The sequence below is a fragment of the Buteo buteo genome, chromosome 7 (assembly GCF_964188355.1).
Source record: "Buteo buteo chromosome 7, bButBut1.hap1.1, whole genome shotgun sequence".
Taxonomy (NCBI): Eukaryota; Metazoa; Chordata; class Aves; order Accipitriformes; family Accipitridae; genus Buteo; species Buteo buteo.
In genome coordinates, this window is record NC_134177.1 from 29,800,560 (window position 1) to 29,815,395 (window position 14,836).

Here is a 14,836-nt window from a genome sequence, read left to right on the forward strand (position 1 = left end):
CTCGCACGTGCGGCCGGTCACGTGACGAGGAGGGAACCCGGCCCCGCGGGTCCCCCGACCGGGAGCGGAAGTCCCCGGTATCTATGGTTCCGAGGGAGGCAAGAGCGCCCTTCCTTCTCTATGGTCGCGCTGGCACCGCGGGGCCGACGGGAGGCTGGCGGACTATGTACATTTTTCCCTCATTACCTCACAAGCAGGGAGGAGGCTGCCGGGATAGCGGAGGACCTTCCCTCGGCCTCGCTCCAGTCCTCCAGCTCCCCTCGCTGCCCGGCAGCCCCGGGAAGCCCGGCTCCCGGCCCAGCCGCGGCGGGCACTGTCCCCCTCCCTCCCTCCGCCCGCCGGGCCCACTTCTCTGAGGAGCCTCGCCCAGGCCCATGGCTCCATGAGGCGGGAGAAGGAGGAGGCTGCGGCGGCGGCGGGGCAGCGGCGGCGGCGGCGGCTGGGCTGAGGCGGAGGAGACGCCGCGTCCGGCCCGGGACGGGTGCAGGAGGTGGGCGCGCCCGGGGAGGGGGGAGGCGGGAGGCGCCGGCGTCCCGCCCGCCCCGGCGGCAGGGAAGGGGTCAACGGGGCTGGGGGGGGGCTTGCGCCCCCTGGCGGCGGCGGTTCTGCCCCGCGGGGGGCGGGGCGGGCCAGGCCGAGGCGCGGGGGGGGCTGCGAGGGCGTCCCGGGCCCCGTCCCCCTCCTCCCCCCACCCGCGCGCTGCCGGCGGGGCTGGCGGAACCCCGGAAACGCTGCCGGAAAGTTTGTGTCCGAGCGCGCGGGGCTCGTCCGGCGCCCCGGCGGGACCGAGGGGAGGGGAGGGGGGTTAAACGGTGGGGCCTGCCGGCCCCTGTGCTCGGCGGGGAGGAGGGGGCGCGGGGCCGCCCCGGGAGCGGGGGCAGCCTTCCCCCCGCCGTGCGCCGGGTCGGGCGTTGCGGCTGGGGAGCGCGGGCGGCACGTCCTGCCCGCCCGCCCGCCGGCGGGGGAGAGGAGCGGGGCGCTGCGGGGGGGGCGCTCCGGGTCCGGTCGGGAAGTAGCGGGCTGAGGCCCTCGGCGGGGTCAGCGTCTCGGCGGGTCGACGTTTGCCGCTGAAGCGCGTCGTTACCTGCAGAAGTTGCTCCTGTGGGGAGGGGGAGCTCGGAGACGAGAGCCCGGTGAAGGCCTCCCGCGGCTGGGAAAGGGTGCCCTTCGCTGGAGCCGGCCCGGGATCGGTGCGGCCGCCTTTGTTAGGCCCCTTCTGCCTGCTGCGGAGGATGATAATGGGAGAAGACTTCTTTTCTGCCTCCTGCCACGTCTGCGGTTTAAAATGAGGAGTTAACGGTTTCAAATAAATAAATAAATTTCGGCCCCCCCCCGTAAATGCAGCTAGCCTCCGGTGGTAACTTGGAAAGGCTCATCTATCCCAGCAGCTTCACTGAGCCGTAGTAGCATAACTTTTCATAGGCACTGAAAACAATTACATGTTCACTTTGTTAAAGTTATGCTTTTGTTTTCCTGTGGGTATGTTGGGTTTGGGGTTTTTTATTACAAAGGTAAAGATCAAAGGAGAAAGGATAATTTTCATTAGGTCTTGTAAATTGTTCCTTATGCAGATTATCTTTCTAAAACCTTGAGGTGAGGATTCCTAAAGTGCAAGTGTACATGTTTTGTGTTGAGAGGCATGTCTCTCAACATGTCTTACACCAGTTCTGGTTCAGTTCGGTTCTTACGATGGCAGATGAAACTTGGTGGATGAAGTTCGCGTTGTTTGCGCATGCAGGGAAGGAAGGGAGTTGTCACACCACAAATTTCAGCGCCTGCCGCCCCCCACCCTGTTCTGTGTATGTGCTGTCAGTTCACCCATCGGTTCACCCATCGGTTAAATACTTGCAGGAGCTGGAGGGATGCTCCGGTGGTTAAAGTAGTAGCCTGCTACTCACAAGAGCTGAGTGTGACTTCCAGTTCTCCATGGTGTGCTCTGTGACTTAGGTCTCTGTGCTTTTTAGCCCCATTTGATAGATGGGGAACTGTTTTTCCCTCCATTTGTGTGTTTAGATCTCATGGCGATGATGGTATTATACCTATTTAAGTTCCTGCCCTTGACATGGGGTCCTTGCCTACCATCTTCATTCATTTTTGTCTGCATAGGTTTTCCTCCCTGTATTTGTTCCACCTCTTCTTGTGATGCAAGAGCTAGTGTTCTCTTCTTTGCAAGCAAAACGCTGTTCTGGGTTTTTTTTAATACCATATCTGTTTCCTGCCGTTATTGCTTCCCTCTGTTCAGGCTGTGCATGGTCTTCAGCTCTTCCTCCCCTGCACATCCTGACTGTACGCCCTATGTGTTTACTTACAAGCACTATTTATTTACCTAATCCTGGAGAGTAAATGCAGATTCTAGTTCATGGGGTCTGGAAAATAGTCTGTTGTTTAGAAAATGGTGGTTCAATGCTTGTAGGTTCTCTTTGTGTCTTCCTTAGGCTAGCGCTAAATCAAGGGCAGCACCCCTGGGAGTCCAACCCTGAAGGTGTCATTTGGAGTTGTCACTCTTCTGTTGAGAATAGGGAAGGGAAATGCACTTGTGGTTTTTCAATAGCTTGTTTGCCATTGGTGCAGGCATTGACCAAGGGGGAACGGGTAATCCAGAAAAGCAGTGGATGGGGTATATCTGTAATCCAAAGTCTTTTTGTCTTTTTTTTCTTCTGTTCTCCCACAGTTTCATTCCCTTTATGGGAAGGCTGATTATGGGTTTTTTTGAGATGAGCCACCTATTACAGTGTTCAGTACACTTTAAAAGTGTGTTTTCTTATACATTGTGTACACACTCTTTCAGTTTATGTGTAAAAACACCCATTCTGCTTGCTGAACTGGTTTTAGTTCTGTACTTAGCTGGGCGTTGTGAGGGTTTTCTTCCTCTTTTTGTTGCAAAAGCAAACCTCTCTGACACTTTAGCAGAAGCAAGGAAGCAGCTGTTGGTTTTTCACCTGTAACTGTTTTGTGTATTGCTTTTTTTTTTTTTTTCCACCCTCTCCTTGCCAGGGTTCTGCAGTGTTCCAGGCAGCGAGTTTTGAAGCAGGATGGGAAAAAGACGCTGTGTTCCTCCACTTGAGCCCAAGCTGGCAGCTGGCTGTTGTGGGGTAAAGAAGCCCAAATTGTCTGGGAGTGGAACGCACAGTCATGGGAATCAGGCCACAACTGTACCAGGCTCCAGTTCAGGTCCTCTTCAGAACCACCAGCATACAGACGGGAATAATGGAAGGGAGAACGTATCTGACTTGACTTTGGGCCCAGGAAATTCCCCAATTACTCGAATGAATCCCACTTCAGGAGCTCTGAGCCCACTTACTCGGCCCAATGGAACTGCCAACAGCACCAAGAACCTGGTGGTGACAGCGGAGATGTGCTGCTACTGCTTTGATGTACTCTACTGTCATCTCTATGGTTTCCCTCAGCCACGACTTCCTCGATTTACCAATGACCCCTAGTGAGTAAATCCATGTGTGGGAGGAAGGCTGAGAAACCAGCATCCAGAGCTGTGGTTTGGTTGGGGAGGGATGAAGGCTTTCCTCTGGAAAATGGGAAAACTGGTATGCAGGGAGGAAGGGGGTTTTCTGCTGCTTGCTTTGTCTACCAGAAACAAAAAATGATGTACTGTAAGTGCACAGAAGAGTAAAAACATTCTGTTACGGTTGTTGGTGGAGATGAGTGGAGCTTTGAGGAGTGGCCTTCAAGGGAGAACATGCTTAGCCCTACAGAAAGAGAGTTAGGCAAAATACGAGGAAGTGTGGTGCTTCTTCATCAGCTCACAAGTCTGATGTGTTGTGTGAGACGTTGCATACTTTATTGAGGAGTGCAAACCCACTTCATAACAATCTGTTAAAGTTTGCTCCCTTCTTCGTAAATAGATTCCTCTGCAAAAAATTAACTGCACTGTGCCTCCCATAAAATTGTGCTAAAATAATGAGCGAAACTGACATTAGAGTTTTCAGAAAACAGTAAAATAATGTCATTAATTTGAAGAGGATCGTGCTTCTAATGTCAGGCACTAACTTGGTGAAGGGACAAGGGGAGAGATTTCCTTCTGTGAAGCAAATGGAAAGGGAATAAAGAAGTTGAAACAAGTTCCCATCTCATCCTGAAACAAATGCTGAGCTAGTAGGAATTGGACAAGGTGTTCAGCTGTTCAAGTTAATGGGTTTAGCAGGGAGGGGAACCAAAAATTTGCCAGTTGTAGAACTGAAAAACTGTGTGGTGGAGATAGTGCTAGTTGGGCAATATGGGGAGAAATGGAGAGTTAATTTTCAAAGACGATACCAAGGTTAAGAAGAAAGGAGGTGTGTATTAGAAGAAGCGAGGAGAAGGATTTATGAAGGTATTTTGCTTTGGTGAGATTTAGCTGATGTTTATCTGAAGGTTGAATGCATAGGTGTGGAAATGTTAATGTTGTTAAAATGTTTGGTGGAAGAATTATATAGGAAAGATCAATGACAGATACACCTTCTGACGGTTCTCCAGGGGCCACCTCCAGAACAATAGATAAAATAAAAAGTTGTTGACATCCTTAATTTAAGTTAATGAATTTTAAATTGATGTAAAGGAACAATGGCTAAAACAGGTCAAGGACTTTTTCCGTGTGTTAAATGTTTCCCCACCTTATTGGCTGTCAGCGTAGATGTAGGTTGTGCTTCCATGCAGTTATTATCCAAGCAGGATTATGGATGCATGTTCTGAATGCTGCCGCAGGCTAAGCTGTTTAATATTGTAAATAAAAGTGAATGGAGAAATACTCTGGACTAGAATATAGAATAGTTCCATGGATGCCCCAAACTGAAATATTTCTGCTGTTGTTTCTCATGCCTAAGCTAAGTAGGCTCCTTTTACAAAATGATACATTAGTGTGCTTATTATTTTGTCACTTGAAATAAAAAGGGGGTTTTTTGTTGTTCTGTTCTTAAATCAATAAGAGAGATTATTTTATACAGATTCATTATTTTGGCATTAAAGGAGATTTCTAGCTGGATTTTGTTGCTGTTTCGGTTGACTAGTTTCAAAGGGGGTGTTCTTTCAGGAATCTCAGCTGTTTGAATTTTGTGCCCAAATTTGAAAAGTTAAAAAACATTCATTGGGCATTTCTGTGCTGATAATTTAAAAGTCTCTTAGATCAGCACTCCAAAGCAAAACCGGCTCTTCTCTTTTCTTCCCCGCCCCAGGCAAATGCCTACCTGAATTTTCTTGTGTTTTAGCATTTATGCGTGTTGCTTCTAGTAAATAGTTGTATGTACCCCAGGGAAAAACATGGGGTTTGCTTTCTTGTAGAGCAGCACACAGGGATGATCTGTCACACTTGAGACAGTAATGTAATGAACTTCAAGCCAACTGTTATCAAATATAAGAGTAAGCAAAGTGAAAATACATAAATGATTTGCATTATTGTCCTTTGTAATGTAATTGATGTCAATGTAAGAGATCTTTGAACAAAACAAAGGTATATACCAGAAGTCTCTCTGGACAGACAGAAAAGAGACTGTTGATGGATGGAATAGAAAGATGCACAGGTTTGTCCCAATCTATTTATCAGATAACATATCTTTTAAATTGTTGCTGAACTCTAATGTAAAGATAGAAGTAGTTGTGAAGGTCAGTACTCTGCATAAACAGGGTAATAACATAAAAGTTACAGTGTTATGACTTGAAAACCACTGTGAATTCCAATTACCAACTTGAGAGGATATGCACATGGGCAACAATCTTCAGGGGAGTTACGGAGCTGGTAGATACCTGTGGAGTAAAGGAACCTTACACCCTTGTTAGCAATGATGTTCGCAAATCAATGTAGAGCAGGTGGCATTGCAAGACTTGTAGTAGTGTCTGAATTAACTTGGTAAATGAAGAAAATATCCCCTTTGCTATTCAGGTTACTGGAAACATTACAATTTTGAGCCTGTATGGCATGCAAATTGTTAATTAGTTTCTTCTTCCAATTTTGTACTTCAATCTTTGATTATTTTTTTTTTTATAATAGTAGGTATTACAAACTGGTACTAAAACTACACCATGCAAGTTTCTTGTTGCCATGCAAGACAAATAAGATACTTGCATCATAAAATCTGTACTGTAACAGTTTTTTTCCTATTACAAGTTATAGTTTGTTCAAATCAGAATTTATTTTGCTACTTTAAAATTCTCTTTTTAGTTGCAATTGGAAAAGCTAGTTTTTAGTTGCTGAAATTCCCCTCAGCCTAGTAAACCCTCGTCAAACGCACCCAAGTAGGATGCTGTGGCTGGGGGAGAAATGATTCCCATAATCTGCTGAGCATATGACTGCAAAGTACTGGTAAGTGCTGTTGGGTGAACATGGGCAAAAGATTGTTGTGACTTTTCTCAGTAGATCTGGGAAATACACTGTTCAAGGATGGGCTATGGAACAATTAACTTGTCAGCTGCACCTGCAGCTTGCTAAGTGCATTTATTCTTCAGATACAGAAACAATGTCTTTTCTACAGTGAAAAACTTTATAATGGTGGAATTTTGTGTACTTGCACAAAATCATATATCTTTTTTTTATGCCTCCGTTGTTATGACCATGGTGAAAAATTGTTTAGAATGTGCTTTAAGATATTTTAAAAAATATGACAGACTAAATCATCTGTCTTGGTCGAGCAACCATAAGGTGTCTGATGGTTGTGGAAGAATGTTTTGGCTTCCTCTGTGGGCAAAGTTCCCCTTCACAATTATCCCTTAAAAGCTATATGCTATTTTGGGTAGTACTTCTGCTGTTGATCACAGCTGGTAACTAGATACTGAATGATGGATTTATGTTGTGATAGAGTTTTTTAATTCCATTGTTGCTCTGAGGAACAACACTGGGCATTGCTTTATCACTACAGTTTAAATTATGTTCTAATTAGACATAAGAAGCTCTGTTGCCTGTACTTGAGAAATCATCCACAGTCCATGCTGGTTGTGTTGTCCAAACAGCATTTCTTCGTATTTTTTGTAATGTTTGCTGCAAAGATACATTGCTTACAAGAGCTTCAAGAGTTTGAGGAAAGCAAGTGTCTAAGCTCTGTTGTAGAACCAGTTACTCTGTCTTGATGTTTTAGAACTCCTGTCAATGTTTGTTTAATCTCAGAAAATTATTTTCTTAACCCTGCATGTTTTCTATCATATTACTTATCTTTTAAAGTTTGATAGAAATCCACAGACTGATGTTTGGAATCACTGATGACTAACTTTGTTATTTATGCTTGGGTTCAAAGCGACCACATCTTGTATTCAGTACTCTGTAATCTGAAAAAGTAAGATCATTCGTCCTGCTGTTATAATTAGATCAGCATCATCAGTTGCCTTGCAAAATTTTCCAGATGTTCAGATGTTCTTGTAGAGCTGCAGCCACTGCTGTCCTTCCTTTACTGTTTCTCTTTACAGCCGTTTGCAATTTCACTCACTTCTGTAGAAATGAAATTTTTACACTTAATATTTGCAGTCATCTTTACCCATCTACCTCTTCACGGAGCTCTTCTCAATACTGTTGCTCTGAAATTCTTGTTGTTTGAGGCTTAATCATGGCTTCTAGTTTAACAGATTAAATGAGCCTGCTGAATTTGAGAATCTACTGTTGTGCCTGTAACTTCATGATAGTAGACAGGAAAATGGAAATCCATGTGAAGTTTGAGTAGGAACAATATAGTGATTTAGATATGTGTTCAACAGGAGAGAATATGTGTAAATATGAATCAAATGTAAGGTAGGAACAATATAGTGATTTAGATATGTGTTCAACAGGAGAGAATATGTGTAAATATGAATCAAATGTAAGGTAAGCAAAAGATGTGAACATAAACTGTTTGAGCACTAGGGATGGATCCAGAAGTCAGATCCTCACAGAAATAACAGGGAAAAAAACCTAGGCTTGCTTTTTATTCCTTTAAAAAAAAAAAAAAAGAAAAGCTTTTATCGCAAACCTGAATTATAGATGATTTGCAGAATGCTTAGGGATCTTTCAGGTTCAATGGTACTATAAATAAGTAATCTTATTTGCTTTACCTATATTAATTTTTATATGGTTTGTCATGTAAACTAGTGGATGCTACTAAGTGAGGCCGTTACTTACAGAGGTAATTAGTGGGGTCAAATAACCATATCACTCATTAGAAGACAGCGTAGAGTCTGGCCAGGAAGGTGTCGATGGAGGGCTTACAGAGTACTGGTGGAGAGAAAGAAGTATGCTGAAAAGGTGGGGGGATGTTGGGCTTTTGCCTTTGAGGCTGTGTGGGGGTGGGGTTTTATTATTGCCAGATAGCAGGTGAGAAAACATGCCTGTTGGGGTTTATTAGAGGGAGGGAAAGCAAGTGCATGCATATGTGCTTTTTTACACCTTCTTGGTCTCCCCTTAGCCACCAAATATCTCTAGATGCTGGAGTATTTCTCTTTTTTGCCTTTTCAGTCCACTCTTTGTGACGTGGAAGACGGGGCGAGACAAGCGGCTTCGTGGCTGCATTGGGACCTTTTCAGCCATGAATCTTCACTCAGGACTCAGGGAATACACATTAACCAGGTAGTCATGTTGAATATGAAATAAATCTGAAATTTGCTTAATTTGTTGGATCAACATAGTTCAATTTAATATGTCTCATGATAAAATAAACCTGAGAAATATATGTAGTTAGGGTGAAGTAATATATCATGATTTAGTGGAACATCTTTGCAACAGGTGAATTTTGGTTGACATTTTAAGGCTAATGTCAAATCTGTCTTGCATACCAACAGTTTTGACATCTTGTGTAGCACATAATTTCTCTCAAACTGCAGTAAGTGGAGGACAGCATCAGGAAGCTTACACTAGTGTTTGCTTATTACAGTTCATTAGATTAGGAAGAGATGCAAATCACTTCCTCTGCAGCAGCAAAGAGAAACATGTTTCATGGAGGCCTAATCAAAAAGGGAATAACTGAGCATCTGACACTAATTTGGTGCTTGTATTAGGCAATATATCATCTCTTTTCCTTTAGTGCACTTAAGGATAGCCGATTTCCCCCCCTGACCCGCGAGGAGCTGCCCAAACTCTTCTGCTCTGTCTCCCTCCTCACTAACTTTGAGGATGCCAGTGACTACCTGGACTGGGAGGTGAGAACAGGTGCATTTGGAACTCTGCATCACTCTCTCGTTCCGTTCGGGTTCGGGTTAGTACATGGTGATGTGTCTCCTTCATTATAGGGGTGTATGGGGATAGAAGAAACTGGGAATAGAAGAAATGGGGCTGGAAAACTAGAAGGGAAGAAGAGGATGGGCTAGCAGTATGCTTTTGCTTGGGAGGGGATTTGAATGGGAATGAGAGAAACATGAAGTGTTTTATCAATTTAGCCCAATAGGAGATGGGTATAAATACATATGTAAAAACCTGGGAAGTATTTTGATGCTGTGAATAGAAACTGGGAATAAAAAGCAGTAAAGACTGAAGATATTGATAATTTTTTAGGACCTTGTACATGGAATTGTATTTAGTTCAAGGATTAAATAGACTTTGTGATTGGGCTATTTTAGGCATGACTTTTGTGTAGAGATCTTGTCTGTCTTGCCCAACATAAAACTGTCAGACTTCTGACAAGACTTACTTCAGGAGAAGTGGCAAGGAGAGGTGGCAGAGGTCCTTTATGCTGCTAAGAGAGCTACTTGTGAGACCTGCCTGGCAAGGACAGAGAGTGGGGAAGAGAATGTACTTATCCAGGCAAAAGCCAAACTGGCCAGAGAGAGGGAGATACACAGTGTTGTGGGAATGACAACTTGATCGTGGACTCAGTGCTAGCAAACACCTCTTATTTGGCTATTCATTTCCATCTATAGGTTGGGATCCATGGGATCAGAATAGAATTCATCAATGAGAAAGGTGTCAAACGCACAGCCACGTATTTACCTGAGGTTGCTAAGGAACAAGGTGGGTTTGAGATGGCAGCCAAACATGTCAACACATTATGTCACAGAATTGGGTAACATAAATCTATGGATTTTGGGTTTGGATTGCAATGCTATCCTCATAGTAGTGCCGTGGAGCCACCAGGCTTAAACTGGATAACTGACACCTGATACAGCTGCTGCTGGGTTTTCATCTGGCCTTTCTCTCATCCCACATCTGTGCACAGTTGTATCTTAGTGTAAAAATGTTTTAGGGCTTAAGAAGTAGAGGATCTCAAAGTATGGATCTTCCAGCTTCATTCAGCATTGCATCTTTCCTCTTCTATGTTTCTCCCACCAACTAGGATAACTGCAGGCTGCACAGCACCAACAGGAGAGTCCCTTTCCTCCTCATTCTTGCTAAAGTAGCATCCTCCAGATGAGGGCAGGAAACAGGGCCCCTCTGGAGCACACTTCCCACTCAAATATAGTAGCGGTCACCATGGTAACTGCTCAAAATATTGCCTCCTTTCCTCCACCTAGCAGAGTGGAGTGGTCGCATCCTCCTGGCTCTGGGGCAAAAGACTAAGGTAGGAATTTTAACTCTGATCTCTCACATAGCAGTGCACTGTGCTATCACTAGAGCATCAGATTGATCCCAATTTGTCTATTAAAGAGCTAAGTATTGTCTTATTTTAAGGCTTAGAGAGCTAAACTTGAGTGGTATGTGATAGAACAGTTTGGGGTCCCTGCAACAGAAGCAAGGCACAGACCTTTGTAAGAAGAGACGTCATATGGAATTACTGGTTTATAGACCAGTTCCAGTATGAGTTAAAAGGGGTTGGCATGTGCAGACAGTGTGAATGCATAAGGTCATGTATGTCCAGTTCAACACTGGTATTTCTAAAGTTCAGTTTCCTGTTTAGTTGTTTGCTTTTTTAGAGGCCTTTTAATGCATCTCTTATCTTTTTGAAACATTGTTTTTATATTGAAAAATTTCCCTTGCTTCTATTTTTCAATAGACTGGGATCAGATCCAGACCATAGACTCCTTACTCAGGAAAGGTGGCTTTAAGGCTCCGATTACCAATGATTTTAGGAAAACGATTAAACTCACCAGGTAAGTCAATATATTTGTCATCTTTTAATTTTATTTCATAGTGTTTTGTGGGTAATTAAAAGTATTTGTGCTTGATGTAATTCTTCATGCCCCTTTCAGATGAGAGATGTAGTCTGAAAGACAAAATCATAAATGCCACATGTTAGGCATATAATGTATATGGAATGAAGCACAATATGTTTTGTCCATGCAGGATTGAAGTTAGCATTTTCTAAGAGAAGTGCCACTGGTTTTAATATCATCCACATGAAGAATCAAAAGAAGCAGAACCTTTGAAAGTTAAAAAGGTTGATTTTTCTGTATCTTTACAATGGAATTCCTTTTCTCGGTGTGCTCATCTGTGGATGGTGTAGCTATTTGGAGGTGACAGCTGTCTTAAAACCAAACCACACTCAAATTTGGCTGGTTTTCAGAATTCACTTGCTTTTCTATACCCCCAGCTGTCCTATTGGTTTCAGCTTCCTTTATGTTAGTAAAAATTGGGACATTCTGGTTTTGTATAGGAACACTAATTTATCAGGTCGTTCCTTACCTCTGGAGAAATGAGGTGGGTATGGAGGTTTTTTTGTAAGAGGAGAGGACAGGATGGTGGTTTTGATTAAAAACTGATGTAACATGGACTTAGTGCAATTCACAACCACTTTGAAGTTATCTGTTGTGTAGCATGCTTTAGAAGCACCTGGAAATCTCTGGTCTCTCAGAAGGGACTTCATGTTTTATGAATTCTGATCATATGACATGAACTAAGTCACATATGCTATAATAAACCTTCCTTAACCCAACTCTACATCATTTTCTTTCACTAGCCTTTCAAATGTGAAGATAACCACAATAATAAATAATAGTGAAATGCTGGTTATTTAGTCTCTGAAACTGAGTCTTCTTCCAGCAAACTTTTCATGCCCTTTTTTTTCCCCAGAGCAAATGGATAAAAAGAATACAAATTGGATCATTTGTTTCCTGTGTGCTACTTCAGGAGGCCCCTTAATTATGATTGCCTTGAATAGGGCTCAACTTTTGGGACATTGAAGCTAATTCAAGCTTAGATGGGTTATTCAGACTACTGCATGAGGCAGTGTCAAAGAAATTAGATTTTGAAGTTAGTGGGTTCCTCTTGGTTGTTATTGGCTGCAAGCTAAAAGGTGATCTGGGATGAATGTTTTTATGTCTAAGGCCCTTCATATTGCATAATCTGTTGCACTATTTTTTTCTCATGCTGTTCCCACAGGTACCGCAGTGAGAAGGTGACAATCAGTTATGCAGAATACATGGCTTCCCGTCAACATTGTTTCCAGAATGGCACTCTTCATGCCCCTCCCCTCTACAATCATTACTCCTGACACACGGCTGCATGACCAGTCCCACTCCCCAGTTGCTGCCAACGGCTATGACATCATTGGGGCAGATGCCTCCTCTTCCTGGTCCAGTTACTTCTACTACTGCACCATTTTATGATGCTAGCTTCCGTTGCCAAGTCTGCCTTCCAGCTGACCTGGGGGGAGGATGAGAGCATGACAGAACTTCAGGGGCCCAAGCCTTATCTCAGCCTTTCCTCCAAATGGGGGTTCAGTTGGATTGGGGCTCCATGCCTACGAACTGTCGTGAGGTGCAGAAGACCTCTGGGAGTGAAAGTGCCACTTTGGACTGATCTGTTCTTGTGTGTTACCGACACTCCGGAAACTTGAGTTGTTTGTTATAGAAGCCCCCCAGATCAAGTAGGAGCATTCCCCTGGCAGCCTGGGCAACGGAGTCCAACAAAACATTTTTTAGGTTCTTTTTAATTTTTTTTAACCTCTGGTATCTGTTGTGTACCAAGAGCTGATTGCAGTCCCCCCACATCACAGGGGGACATTATGATATTGGGGAGGGTTGAACATCTGGATAGCACCCCATCCTCACAGACAGAAAACAAAGATGTGAAAACCTTTGGATGGTATTGCAGATGAATCCATTATTTAAATAAACCCTAGAAGGCTTTAATTATCAGATTCCACTGTAGGTTGGTTTCTCTAGAAAGCCTTTTGGTTTACAGTTTTCTGGGTCTTTAGACAGTGCTTTGTAATGTAGCCTGCTATGAAATAGAATGCTGTTATGCCTATAAGAGAGCAACATGGCACATGCTGTGTATGTGAAGGACAAGGTACTTGAATGTCCCTGGACAGTCTTCTCTTTTACGACCAAGTTTTGTGTCCAAACATTTGTAACTGAGCCCGATTGGATTAGGGATGGGGAGGGATTTGCAGGGCATTGACTGTAGTCATACAGGTGAGACTAGTGACTGAAATTTGTTTAACTTAAGCTAACAGTCTCGGGGACCTTCCTTTTGATAGGACAGCCACTTTCTCTGGTGTGACTACTGATCTTGAGAACTGTGAGTATATTCCAGTTTATAGCAGGCCTATGGTATAGAGCTATGTAGTTTCACTGGTAAGTTATCTTACACAGTTTAGTCATTACCACATTAAGGCAATGAATGGGGAAACTATTACCCAAACTGTGTGAAACTCACATGCATTCTGTATTTCTTCTCCCATCATTGATGATTACAAGAAATAATCTCTTCTAAGAGAAGACAAGTTATCCAGTTATTCTGCAGCATCACTGAGGCATGTCATAAACTCTAAATTATGACAGTCTCTCAATGAGGCCACTGGACTCCAAAATATAATTGGAGGGGGCGTAGAGGGGGGTGTTTTGTTTTCCAAGTTTCTGGAGAGTCAACAATGATCAGGAAAGAAAATACAAGTGCATAGCAGAGTAACGACTATTTGGTTGCATATATATTTAAAGCTTGCTTGTGTGTGGTAATGACAGCTTTTAAAATTGGCCGGTGTTTCAAGCCTGAAATTCTCTCCTGGCATGGCAGGGAACAGGGCTGGTAGAAAGCTCAGAACTGCACGCTGCTGCTTCTTCTGGTCCTAGAGAAGCAAACAGAATTGTGCAGTTTTGCTTCATGTTGGTGTAACGTCCTCCTGCTGAAGGAGAGAGACATGAGGGAAAGGAGGGGGTCCTATTCTGGATAACGGTGCAATATCGACCCAGCTTTCCTCCTGTACTGGGTCATTCTTATCAATTGCCACTTTTCCCTTGTGATGTTGTTGAAAAGCAATTAAAGATTAAGGGTTTGTTTCATGATTTCCTGCTGCTGAGAATAAATTGGTCTTGTTACAAACTCGAGTGGTTTGTAATTACTCTCCCAGGTGCCGTCTAGTGATGGGGGAGGGTGGGGTCCCCTCTGGATGTACCATTCACCTTTCAGCTGTCAAACAGTATGATGCATAGGGCTACACTCATTACTGTTCAAGTGTTCTATGTTAGAATTTAATTTCTAAAAGGTTTAAAAAAAAAGCAAAAAAAATGGTGCTAAAACTTCACCCCTGAGCACGCTCAGTGAGACTGGTCATGCAGGCATATAGTGCCAGGCTTTTCAACAATATTGGTTTTTTTCAAATGTTTGCCCTGTTCTGTGTCTTCAACAGTGTATAGTGTTTTCCTGATTTCATTTTATTTGAATAGGGGATGACTAAGGGGTGGGGTGGGGAGGGTTAGCTGTCATTTTTGAAGAACAGAATTTTAGGATTGAGTGACTTGGTTGGTTTAAGCCTGAAGTGGGCTAGATGGTTTGGGACTGGGGAAGCCTTATCCTCTCCCACTTCCATTTCCCCACTCAGTCTGTTGAAACAAACAAACAAACAAAAATGCCTCTAAATATGTACTGTGTTCTTGTCTTGTTGCAGTGAGAAGCTAGCAAATCAGTAACACTGGTCTGCTGCCTAAGGAACAGGCCCTCTCAGCTTTAGTCCCACAAGGGTCCAGCTATAAAATCAGTTGAAAAGTATGTCAATAGTTAAGTTAGCTCAGAAGAATATAT

At 43.6% G+C, this 14,836-nt stretch overlaps 1 protein-coding gene across 4 annotated transcripts; it reads left to right on the forward strand.

The window, feature by feature from the left end:
• Positions 1-267: 267 nt before the first annotated feature.
• On the forward strand, positions 268-14,100 carry AMMECR1L (AMMECR1 like). Of its 4 annotated transcripts, XR_012651013.1 has the most exons (8): positions 268-490; positions 2,995-3,439; positions 8,402-8,512; positions 8,967-9,081; positions 9,799-9,889; positions 10,393-10,436; positions 10,869-10,965; positions 12,194-14,100. XR_012651013.1 is itself a non-coding variant. In XM_075032022.1 (7 exons), exons 2-7 carry the CDS (start codon positions 3,033-3,035, stop codon positions 12,303-12,305), a joined length of 933 nt encoding a protein of 310 aa, XP_074888123.1. In that variant the 5' UTR covers positions 268-490; positions 2,995-3,032; the 3' UTR covers positions 12,306-14,100. The 4 variants fall into 4 exon arrangements, 2 of the variants coding, with proteins under 2 accessions (XP_074888123.1, XP_074888126.1); XR_012651012.1 differs by having other exon boundaries at positions 10,393-10,965; XM_075032022.1 differs by lacking the exon at positions 10,393-10,436.
• Positions 14,101-14,836: the final 736 nt, after the last annotated feature.